Source organism: Copadichromis virginalis, linkage group LG7 (genome assembly GCF_057382275.1).
Source record: "Copadichromis virginalis isolate Kocher_CV1m ecotype Utaka linkage group LG7, C_Virginalis_male_GT1.1, whole genome shotgun sequence".
NCBI classification, from domain to species: domain Eukaryota; kingdom Metazoa; phylum Chordata; class Actinopteri; order Cichliformes; family Cichlidae; genus Copadichromis; species Copadichromis virginalis.
In genome coordinates, this window is record NC_140624.1 from 47,796,172 (window position 1) to 47,808,504 (window position 12,333).

Here is a 12,333-nt window from a genome sequence, read left to right on the forward strand (position 1 = left end):
TCAAAAGAATAGTTCAATCCAATCAAAATACCACTAGAAAGTGCATGAAGTTAACATTAATGGCAAAATAAAACATAAAAATGTCATTATTATCATTATTGTTGCTATTAACTTTTTAGCCAGGTTGAATAGTTGTGTGTGTGTGTGTGTGTGTGTGTGTGTGTTGTCATATTGTGAACCTAATGCAACATTTGTAGACATCAAATATAGTATACCTGTACAATGACATAACTTCAAGCTTATGTAAATGATTCAGAGACAAGACAGAAACACCTCGGCAAACACACACACACACACACCACATACACACGCACACATAGTGCCGACTCCATATCAGAATTATAGGGCAGGTCCATAGGGGCCTTAAATGTACTACTGCTCTCTTTGTGGAGCAGAACATAATGTTCCCCCGCTACCACACTGTGGAATATGGTGAGCCAGCTCTACTTGCTCTAGGGGAAATGGAGCTGAGAATTGGCCCTAGCAACTGACCTTTGTCTGTGCGTGTGTGTGTGTGTGTGTGTGTGTGTGTGTGTGTGTACCCAAGTGTGCCTCCATTCATGTGTACAGCTTCCCTGTCTTCGTGTACATGTGTGCAAATAACTTTGTGTTTGTGTAGGTGCATTTCGACTTTCAGCTTAAAAAAAGGCAAACCAGGTGATTTCTTCAGAGAGTGCTGCTGCCCAGGTAATCTCTGATGCAACTCCCAGGAACCTCTTGAGAACACTAATCTTAATTATACATAAGCACCAGAAGGGATAACATTTTACATCTCATGTTGCAAGAAGCTGCTTATATACAAAGTTCGCCCATCTTGAGAAAGATGTAAAACAAACATATGTGGACGAGGTTTGGATTAAATAACCCCTACCACATTCATCTTTGCGTAAATGCTTTAGAGGGAAGCAAGAGGGAGAAGGAGGCACTGTAAAAGAACTTAATTCTGTCTAGTAAAACCAGGAAACAATAACTGGCCCCGTTCTGTCCTCCCAAAAAAAGCATGCAGCATGTGTTTGTGCACTTAAGTGGAGGATACATGCATACTGTATACAGGCTACTGCAGCGCATACATACATGTTTACATATTCCTTCCTCTTCATATACATGCAAACAAATACACTGGCAAACTTACACCTACTGCTACACTAGCTAAAACACACACACACACACACACACACACACACATAGAATACCCACAAAAACAGAAGTTCATACAGTAGCTGAGCTGTTGCTTTCACCAGTTCAGGAAGGCCAATCTGGCACGGTGTCTTTCACCAACATGCCCCACAAACCACACAGTCCTCATCAGGCAGGGTGCCAGTGACATAAGCGTGCGGTATCATTAAAAAGAAACCTCTGGGGTGGCATTTTTTCCCTCCCTTTTACTTTTCCAGCTTCAGTTATTATTGTGGTTCCAGCATGTGGAAACCTCATTGAAGATGGTGATTTTTTTTATGGCACTGATGACCCCCGCATAACATTTTCAAGCTGTTAATATGCAGGGTTTTAGCACAGTTTTATTATACAGAGGGGTCTATAACTGAGGGATATTCTCCTCAGGCCCATCTGTTTTCAACTTGCTGGCATTGTATGCTCAACAATCCATATACATTAGTTTGTGGTCTATGCTCGCTACCACCCAATCACTGCATCATTGCACCACTTACTAACTTTTACAGCCCCACTCTCAGTAGGCTATGGAAGTTACATATTATTAGCCTTGGACCAATGGGACGGTGAGCTTCAGTAGGTATGGGTGACAGGACATTACCTCACACACCAGGCTCTCACCAGCATTCCAGTAAACCCTGGGATGGTGCTTGGAAAGGCATACTAGTTTCTCTCTGTTTCTCTTTCTCTCTGTTGTCACAAATGCCTCACAGATGCTGACTTCTGCTTCCAATGTGCAGACTTAAAATAAAATTAAAAAAACAATGATATGATGGTGCAGTAGCTGCAGGGGTTAGCATCAGGAAACGGATCCTGGGTTTGAATCCGCTGACCAGCTGGGGTCTTCTTTGTGGAGTCTTCATAATGTTGTGTCTGCCTGTATTTCTGTATGTCTTTGGGTACTCTAGTTTATACTCATAGTACAATAACATGCATTTTAGGTTAACTGGTGATTCTGAAATGGTCGTAGGTATGGATGTGAGTGTGAATGGTAGTCTGTTTGTGTTGGCCCTGTGACAGAATGGCAATCAGGCCACTGTGTACCACATCTTTTGCCTCATGACAGATGGAAGAAGCTCCAGTAACCTAGTAACTCTAAACCGGATAACTGGTGAAGAAATTGGATATACACATGGATGGATGGGCTTTTTGGAAGGAAGCTAAGACAAACTAGTGTAGAACAAGGCGGTGTGAGTAATTAAATATATTTTTTCAAAAGTTCTCTTGGTGAGGCTGTGGCTGCAGTGGCTCATCTACCAATTTGGAGGGTCAATACACCCCTGACTCCTCCACTCCACATGCTGAAGTATTCTTGGGTAAGATACCGAACCCCAACTTAACCCGGATCCATCCACTGAAGTGTGAGTGACTCTGTGAATCTTAGACAGCACTTATACATAGATAAAAGCACTATATGAATATATGTGATTGCATGGGTGAGGAAGTAGAAAATGCTTTAAGTGCTGAATTGAGTAAAATGGTGCTATATAAGTACCAGTCCTTTTACCAAAAATGTCATCCGAGTCTGAAATTTTTCCAAATATAGAAAAATGCAAAACAATTTGAAGCCTTGTCCACATCAATATGAATATTCTGATAAAAGTAGCTTTTTGTATACATCCACATGTAAACCCCTTCCAGGGGGAAGATTTGCCGAAAGTCCATTTCTGAGTTTACATGTGGAAAACAAAGATGCTGTCTAGCAATGTTAATGTGTTAAAGTTTTTTTTTGTTTTTTTTTTACATCAGTCTCCGACATAGCAAAATTGGTATGGCCCAGATCTGGCCCACACAATGTGCTTACACATGGCCCACATACCGCAAAGAATGACGACCCTTTGGTGGACCAGATCTGGTTTGCCAGATGTGGCCCACACATGGGCCAGCACAAGGCCAGTTGCAGACACACTGCTGGCCCTGTGCTGGCCCAAAACAGTTTCAGCTCTGGCCCCAGATGTCACCCTACTGTGTACCTTAATCAAGCCATGTAATAACAACATGTGCCGGAATATGATAGCACAAATGAAACATGACAAAACTTTGTTCAGACAGTGAATGGACTGATTCTTACATAGCGCTTTTCTACTCTCCCAGATTACTCATAGTGCTCTATACAACATGCCATTCACACACTTTCTCTAAACTGAGTGCTTACTAACTACTTTCATACACATTCACAATCTTTACATACAGCCTGGAGGAACCCACGGATCGAACCAGTAACCTTCCAATCATTAGATGACCCGCTCTACCTCCTGAGTTACGGCCACCCGGTGGTAAATATAAGTAAACCCTCACTAGGTTTTAGATAAAGTGTACACTCACAAAACTGTCAAACCTGCATTTGAAACGTTGGCTACCATAGCAGTATAGTATCATGACATTTGGCCTTTCTAACTGAAATAGGAAAATAGGAACATAAATAGTACCATCATTGCCAGACCTGGCCTACATCTGGTTGACATACACCCCGCCATGACACCAGTCAGTCAGAGGTGCCAGATTGATGCTGGATCCGGGCCAGACCTGTTTTCTATGAGCCTGGGCCACATAAACCAAACCACAATCGGGCCAGATGTGGCATGCCATCACATAAACAGTGCCATCTACACCAGGCCTGGCCCATATCTGGTTGACATACACCCTGCCATGAAACCAGTCATTCAGAAGTGCCAGCTTATTACCGGATCCGGGCCAGGCCTGTTTTCTATGAGCCTTGGCCAGCTAAACCAAACCACAATTGGGCCAGATGTGGCATGCCATCATACAAACAGTGCCATCTACGCCAGGCCTTGCCCATATCTGAATGACATACCACTTAACATGCCAGAAGTCAGCCAGCAGTGCTGGCTTAACACCAGATCTGGGCCAGACCTGTGTGCTGTGTGTCTTCATTGTAGGCTTCTGACTGACCAATATTTCCATATGGTTAGGGTTATATTCTTTGCCATAGTCATGGCATCGTGTTTATTGTGGTCCCATGCAGATAATTTTCAAAATGAAAGCAGAAACCCATTTAAAAAAAAAACAAAACTTTTACTTGTGGACATAGCCTAAGACACTACCTTGTTTTATAGAGTTTTAAAGTCAGGTGCTGGCCTGCAAGCCACTTCCACCTGCTGTTATGCTGTGTCTGACTTCAGTATCAGACATAGCATCACACTGTCAAATCTGTTGACGCTGTTCTGTTGTAGGGGTCTTGTCGCTGCTTTCCTTGAATGCATTTTAATGTAAACACTCATAAGTGCTTATATATTCCCCATTTTTTGAGTTGGTGGTCATACCACTCAACTTGTGAATTACTGTACTACAAATGTGAAAAAAGTGTTAAAAGATAGTTTAAGATGTATGTACTAATATCAATAACTAAACCTTTAATACCTATATATGAAAGGTTTAGTTCACTTCGACCACAAATGATCTGTCCAAGATATTAATTAGAAATGTTAGCTAATACAGTAATAAATTTAACATCTGACAACTGGATTTAGCACTTATAGCATTTATAATAAGATAGCATATACATTTGAAAACTGGCAGTCACTGATCATTAAACATTTCAATGTGAAGGTCCTTGAGCTGACTATTGTTACAGTGTTGAGCTATGTAAATAAAACTGAACTAAATTGGATTGCATTTGAACCCCCTGTAGATTCACTGTTATGCTTTGTTTAATGCAGAATGGAAAGAAAGGAGACTAGAGTTTCAGGAAAGTCCTGAACGCTCTTGGGACATTCTCCAATTTTTGAAAGATATGGAAAAGAGCTTTGCAGGGCCTTCTAAAAATGTGATATAAATCTTGCAAGAACATATAACTCATAGCTGTAGGATTTTCTATGAGATTTATTGAACTGCATTCAAGGCATTTTTAATAGTTTTTTATTATTTATATATTTTTAAAAATCTGTAGGTTTCAACATCTTTAGACTGTATATACCGTGTGATGTGTTTGTTTGCGTATGAGCAGATATATATATATTTGTATGTGTATATGGTTAAGTGTTTCGTGCACAGAGGTGATCTAACGTCTCCCTGGCACCAGCGGAAAGGCTTGTTGTTGTTATATTATGCTATTAGAGCCGTTATTGTTATCATCATTACTGTACCTTTGCTAAGAGACCCTCTCTCCATTTCCTACTGTTTATAGAGCGCTTTATGACTTTAGTCGATTTTGTTTTCATTGCACACAGTATTTTTAGAGTAATGAGTCTGATAGTTGAACTCTCTCATTCTCATCACATTTATCTGCTTTGGTTTCCCCTTGGCTTAAGTCACTTAGCTCTCCTTTTATCCAAAGTGGTGATTTACAAACACCAGTTTGTGTCTGCAGTTCTGTTGTCTGCCAGTCTGACTAGCCAGCTGGTAAATATTAAGACATGTGTGTAACCATGTGTATGTGTGCGTTTGTATTTTGATGTTAAGGACTTGAACTCATCTCCAGTGTTGCTATTTATTCAAGAAAAGCAACAGTTTGTATAGTTTCAGAATGACATTTAAGCATGTGACTTTCTCAAATAACAATCTCCATTTACATGCATTAAATTTGAAATTGATGATTGAGGTTTTGAAGGAAAATAATGTCAACTAGATCTTTGTGTTTAAGGATCCAGAGGACTGCATCTTATAAACAGCTAGTAAATTATGTATGTGACACTAATACCATTTGCATTTCCACACTCAAATCCTATCCTGATTTACTACATACAATATTAGGAGCAGACTGATTAAGCAGTATCCCTTTTAATTTGGTCTTATTGTACTCAGCTGATGGATTAAAACTAAAGGTTTTCTTTTAATATCTTTCTTCTTTGGCAGACAGAATATTAAGAATTTTTTTTAAAAGGGAATGACAAGAGAAGCTAACTTTAATTTGTCAATAGCATTTTCAATACTAGAGTAAGTCATGCAGAGGTGTATTGCAGATGTTAGTGAAGCAGCACCTTGCTTAGTTGGTGGAAGTTGGCTTCATGTATAAATAACTATATATTCTGAATCTGCAGATTCCCATCCCTCTGTCCTACCACCCTTCCTTTTGCCTCCCTTGGGTACTTACTCTTGAGAATACATTTATTCCTGTCCCTGTAAATAATATCAGTTTATTTGTTGGGGATCAGTTGCTGTGGTGTGATTTAGATCATGAGCTGTTTTTCTTTCTCCCCATGCTTTTCACTTCTCATCATTCTGATACAAGTTGATGTAGGTTTAAATTCCCCAGATTTAAAAACTGAGCAGGCTCTTTTTAATATTTTGCAAGATATAGATTATCTGGCAAAGTTGAATCTTCTTCTTGAGGGTAACCAGTGGTTTTAAACCCGCTACATTGACATTCATGAAAGTGAGTCCCTCCTCAATAGTTTTCTTGAGTTTGTTTGAGATTGTGAAGTGGCTTTTCTTTAACAAAGAAAGACTTCTGCAATAGTTCACTTCATTTGTCATCTGTGGTCATCAAGGCTATTTGATGTTCCTAAGCTGACCCGTGCGTTTATTCATTATTTTAAAATATGTACAAGGTTGTAGATTTGGTCAGTCCTAAGAAATTTTATGATCTCTCTCATAGGTTCATTTCGTTTTTTCAGCCTAATGATGGCTGGTTGTAAAATATGTATTTGTCTACAAACCTATGGACCTAATTGTAATTTGAAAAAAATTAAAAAACAATGACAACATAACCTGGTATTTAATATAGCTGACTCACACATGGGGGGTGAATTGCCTTCTGTTGTTGTGATAGGTAGGGTTGTTTTCTTGAGGGTGGGGAAATACAGGAGAATCAGGAGTGTCTAGGGAGTGATATGTGTGTTTACATAAACAAGTACGTGGCTTATACATATAAAAGGTCATCCGCTGTCACTGAAGAGTTAGTAATGGAAACAGGCCCGCAGCAAATTAGCAGACCACTGTACAGTGGAAAAAGTAATTATCTGATCCCCTGCTGAATTTGTAAGTTTGCTCAGTTCCAAAGAAATGAAAACTCATATTTTTATGGTAGTTATATTTTAATGAAAACAGGATATCAACCATATATACAGAAAAAAAACACATTACTTAAAAGTTTTATATTGATTTGCATGTCATTGAGTGAAAAAAGTGTTTGATCCTCCACAACCCAGCCAAATTTCTTTCTTCCACTATGTGTCCATGTGGCATATAGATTGCAACTGATCAATCAATCAATCACAGGCACTGTTACAATAAATTACAGATACTACTGATCTCACCTCGTTATATATATATATATATATATATATATATATATATATATATAAAAAGCACACCCAAATCAATTTCAATGAAGACAGACAACACCAAAGATCTGCCAAAGGATGTCAGGAAGACCATGTAATGGCTGTTGGTGCAGCTATTTGGAAATGGAAGAAATACAAAATGACCAGCAACCACCCTTGGTCTGGAGGTCTTGTGTCATGGCGTGAGGATGATAAAGAAAAAGGTGGTGGATCAGCCCAAAACTACACAGGAGCAGCTTGTCAATGATCTGAAGGCAGTTGGAACCACCGTCACCAAGAGCACAAAATCCCTACTGACAAACCTGCTGAGCAGCTAGGAACAGGATCTCCAACTGGTACTAAGTTATGTTTTGCTTGGGGATCAAATAATTGTTTCACTCAATGACATGCAAATGAGTTTATAATTTTTATGTTATTAACGGACATATATAATCCTCACAGTGGTGGCAGTTTCATGTAATGTTTATAAGGTTGGGGTGACTTGGAGGAGTGACGAAACGTTTCTCCCACTGAAAACTCTACATATGGATGAACAGAATCAACTTTTTGGGGTTTTATGTCATTTGTTTTTTCTTGATATTCGGTTGCTATTCTTTCTCTTTCCATAAAAATAAAACTACTATAAAAGTTAGGAACTGTTTTCTGTGTGAGCACATTTACAAATTCAGTGGTGAATCAAACAACTATTTCCCTCCATTGTTTGGCGGTATGTGAGGTATAAATTCACACCCTATTTTTTGCATTCAGCAAACTTTCAGCAAACCATTCAGCAAATTTTCTCGTAACTGTTTTCAAAAAACCTGAAGATCATCATGATTGCTTCCAAGTAGTCCCATACCGTCATGGCAACTTATCTTAGGTTTTGTCACCTGCATTTCTCATTTCTGCCGCTTCAGCTCTAATCGGAAAGGTCACGTCAACAGATCCAGGGGACAGATATATGGACAGATAGCTGCTCTGGACAGTTTTCCACAGTGGCAGGATCTTACAGTAGCAAAAGTCTCATGTTACTAGTGTCTTATTTCACTAGCTCAGGGCAGCAAGTGAAACTCACTGCCCTTGGGTATGTGTCCTCTCTTCTCATTATCTGTTTATCTACCACTCAATAGTCTTTTACCGTTTCTCCTATTTATTTTTCTCCATATCACTTAGACATGGCTCGCGATACTGCCAAAGCTAATGAGGTAAATTAATGCACTTTTCTGAACTCCCAGAGGTTAGAGATTTTTTATTATGTTACCAAATGCACAACAGTAATATTATATGATATATTATATGACATATAATATATGTGATTCTGCAGTCATGTAATGTATAACCCCACACAATACTAGCTGTTCATAATTCAGATCTGTTTGCTGACTTTCAGAAATCAAATGTATTTGCAGTCATTGTATACAGCCACACTTCAAAGCAGATAAGGTAAAGAAGAAAAGAAAGAAAAGAAAAGAAACGAGGAAGGTTATAGTTTTTCTTTTACCTCTGTGTACCTGGACGATCCTGGCATGATAAATAGTATATATTAAGCTGAGCCTCATTATTGTACAAATCACTTTGGTTAACCAGATACATTTTATTATTATCCATAACATAATACCATGAAGAAGGCAACTGATTAGTCCCAGATTTATTTTTCAACATGACAACAACCACAAACATACAGCCAGTGTCCAAAAAAACTATGTTCTGCAACAAGAAGAGCAACAAGTACTGCAGCAGATGGTACAGTCCAATGGGCAGAAATCTGTGCCATCAGAAACTGAATTTGAATAAGTTAAATTTGAAATGCTCGGATTGAATTACATGTAATACATTTATTACCAACCTGAGAGTTTATCCGCTGGTCATTCGACATGACGAATGACTTCTGAAGTCTTAATTCAGCTCAAGACGCGTAGATTACTGTCAGTAACACTTTCGGTCCGGAATTTTGGAACTGAAATTGAATTGTAGAACTGAAACTGAATGGTGAGAAGTGAATCTGAACTTATTCGAGAGCTAAACTTTTAAAGGATAAAATACGGTTTCAAAGCAAATAAATTCATTTTCAAAATATAAAATTCAATTTTAATTTAGTGATGATCATTTTCAAACCAATAAATTGAATTTCAAATTAGGCTAAGTCATATTCAGTTTTTAAAGGCATTTATTCAAGTTCCAATTCAGATTCAACCGAGCAATTCAAATTTAACTTATTCAAATTCAGTTTCTGATGGCACTGATTTCTGCCCATAATTTTCTTTTTACTTTTATAAAGGTAACAGATACATAATTTAAACTGAAAAGTAAAACAGAGTAACTGTCTTTTTCTGCACTTTTTTTTGAGTGAGTAATTTCTGCAACACAAGTCACAAATGAAAGTGCTACATAAAATTTCAAATACTCTCTGAGGGCTTCTAGCGGACGTGCGCGGCATGACAGAGTGGGCATGCTGAGAACATAAAACAGAGACAAGTATAAAAAGAATCAAAGACAGAAAAAGTGGAGGGGGGTGTGGAGCATGTGTCACAACAGGATGCTGGGTTTGTTGACAAAAACAAACAGTCCTGCACACAATGCACGTCAGTTGCACGTCATTCCAAACAGTACACAAACAGTGGAAAAGTAGGGGTCACAGCACAGTGAACAAGCTTTTCAGGAATCATCCCTGATAACAGTAGCTGATAGGAATTGACACTGTAAGGGTCTAGATGCTTGCACACTCTATATACAGTACTGAGAAAAATACTGAGTCACCCATCAATGTAAAGGAAATATATTAGGAGGTAGACTTTCTTGTAATTGTTTTAAAGTGGTCTTGAGCAATAGTTCTCCAGGCTTTCTGAAAGTCTTTCGAACCTTTTCTTTAGACATTGGCTACTGACCAATTTCAGGGGAATGTTTCTTTGTTGAACAAGCATTGACCAGTGAATGATTCAAGCATTTAAAAAAGATATCCAGCTCAAGGGATGAATCAGTGTTGTGTCTACACAGATAGCTTATCAAAGAATCCGTTTTCAGATTGTGTCTTTAAACACTAGCAGCTTGTTGCAAGAGAACTTACAAGTGATTCCCTATCAAATGAAAACTAATCTCAGCACGTTGTGCAGTGTGTCCCTACAAGATCTGAGGAAACTGGACAAGTGTAGGACAAACGTGGTAACAGGCCTAGAAAATACAATCTACTGCATCTGAACAGTGTCTGATGTTCATAAGAAATAGGAAAAAAATCCAGCAAAGACCTAACTGGACTGGGTCTAATGGAATAATCAATCAGAATTTTTGTTCAAATCATCACTAACATGTACAGTGAGGTGAGGTGAGAAGGAAAACAGTGGATATGTACAGTCATCTGTAAATACTCATGGATAAGGCCCTGGAGATACTTCTCCACTTGGGGCACCAACAAATTCCAAATTTGGAATAGATACTCTACACTTTTCTGTCTGAGGTAGATGGCGTCACCTTTGGAAATGCTATTTCTGCTCTTAACTGCTCTACACTTGACTACATTCTGCCCCTTTGCAAGCTGAAGGTCATTATTCAAATAAGCCAACAGAATCACATTTTCTCCAGAAAGCAGAGAAAAGATGCCAAAGTCCACCAAACCCTCCACTTATGGCTTAGTCACAGTAGAGTAAGAATACAACAGCTACCTTCTTGCGAGCAGGAAAAATCACCAGTTGTGATTATACTGAACTTTTTTCACATTCAGCGACAAAATGATTTCCCAGAGGTTGACAATGAAACAGCTTTAACCTCTGGGAGATCACATTGCAACGTGATTGCACAGGTCGCCTGGTGGGAGGCAACCTGCCTCTAAACAATCACAGTCAAACTCAAAGTGACAGCAGTCTGTCTCAGACAGGTTTGTAAATAAGTGCCTTCTCATTTATAAATGCAGACAGATTGCCAACACACTGCAAACAGCCTGACTCATTCTGTGCAACTAGTTCACGATGCATCTCCTTGGGAACTGGACTTAACTGGTTGCCAGATGGTTGTATTCTGATTATATTCCTAAATAAAAGCAAGCTTTTTTAGTGTCTTTCAACTGCAAACTGATAGCAGACTGACTCTGTCTTTCATTGCCATATTGAGACACCAAAGTTTCTTTAAACATGGCAACTGACTGCAAGTGGTTGGAGACCAGCTCCTTATATGTGTGTGCTTTTTAAAAACTTTCTTGACAGTTTTTCTTCTGTGAGAAATTTGGTCTCATTTGTTTAAAAAAAGAAGAACATTTTAACAAAAGGATTTGTACAAAATTGTTCATTCTCCTTTCTTTGTCACTTGTATTTCTCCAGACATGTCAATCCAAGGTGTTTGATCTATCTGATGGAGTGTCGCAGTACGCATGGTTCCCCTGTCGAGTGGCTGATTCAGCCTGGGGATATTATACATACTGGCTCAAGGTAACACCAATATCCATGAAATATAGTTCAGATGACACCTGAAAATTGCGCTTTTGGGTTGAGTGTTCTTTGTAATAATGTCAAACTGCTGTACTGATACTGACAAAGCTTTAGAGAGTAATCAGCATTAGACGCCTGGATTGGGAAAGTATCTGTGTATTAGATACTAAACAAATTAGGATAAATCTAATTGTACACACAAACACAAACATGTGACTAATTTTACTTAACTTTGTGCTTTTCCCTTTATTCAGGCCCACTTTTCTCATCCCATGGTGGCAGCAGCAGTAATTATACACTTGGCTGCTGATGGGACTGGCTTCATTGATCAGACACAATGTAATATTACTGTTCAACTGGTGGACACCAAAGAGGGGATCCATAGCCTAGGTGAGAATTATCTTAATGTGTTTTCAAACTACTACTTACCTCTGTATCAGTCTAAGTGAAATGATGAAAGCATACGTCATTTAGAACGCCGCCCCCTTAAGCATGTGTTGCTTTCATCCCTTTGTTTTGTAACT

The 12,333-nt window shown here is 38.8% G+C and overlaps 1 protein-coding gene across 2 annotated transcripts in view; it reads left to right on the plus strand.

Annotated features, from left to right (window-relative positions):
• pappaa (pregnancy-associated plasma protein A, pappalysin 1a) overlaps positions 1–12,333 on the plus strand; it is a 104,571-nt gene that overhangs the window by 50,910 nt on the left and 41,328 nt on the right. For both annotated transcript variants that reach the window (XM_085463838.1, XM_085463839.1), the window contains exons 11-12: positions 11,702–11,809; positions 12,064–12,199. In XM_085463838.1, coding sequence (XP_085319964.1) covers positions 11,702–11,809; positions 12,064–12,199 — 244 coding nt within the window. The remainder of the gene's footprint in view (positions 1–11,701; positions 11,810–12,063; positions 12,200–12,333) is intronic.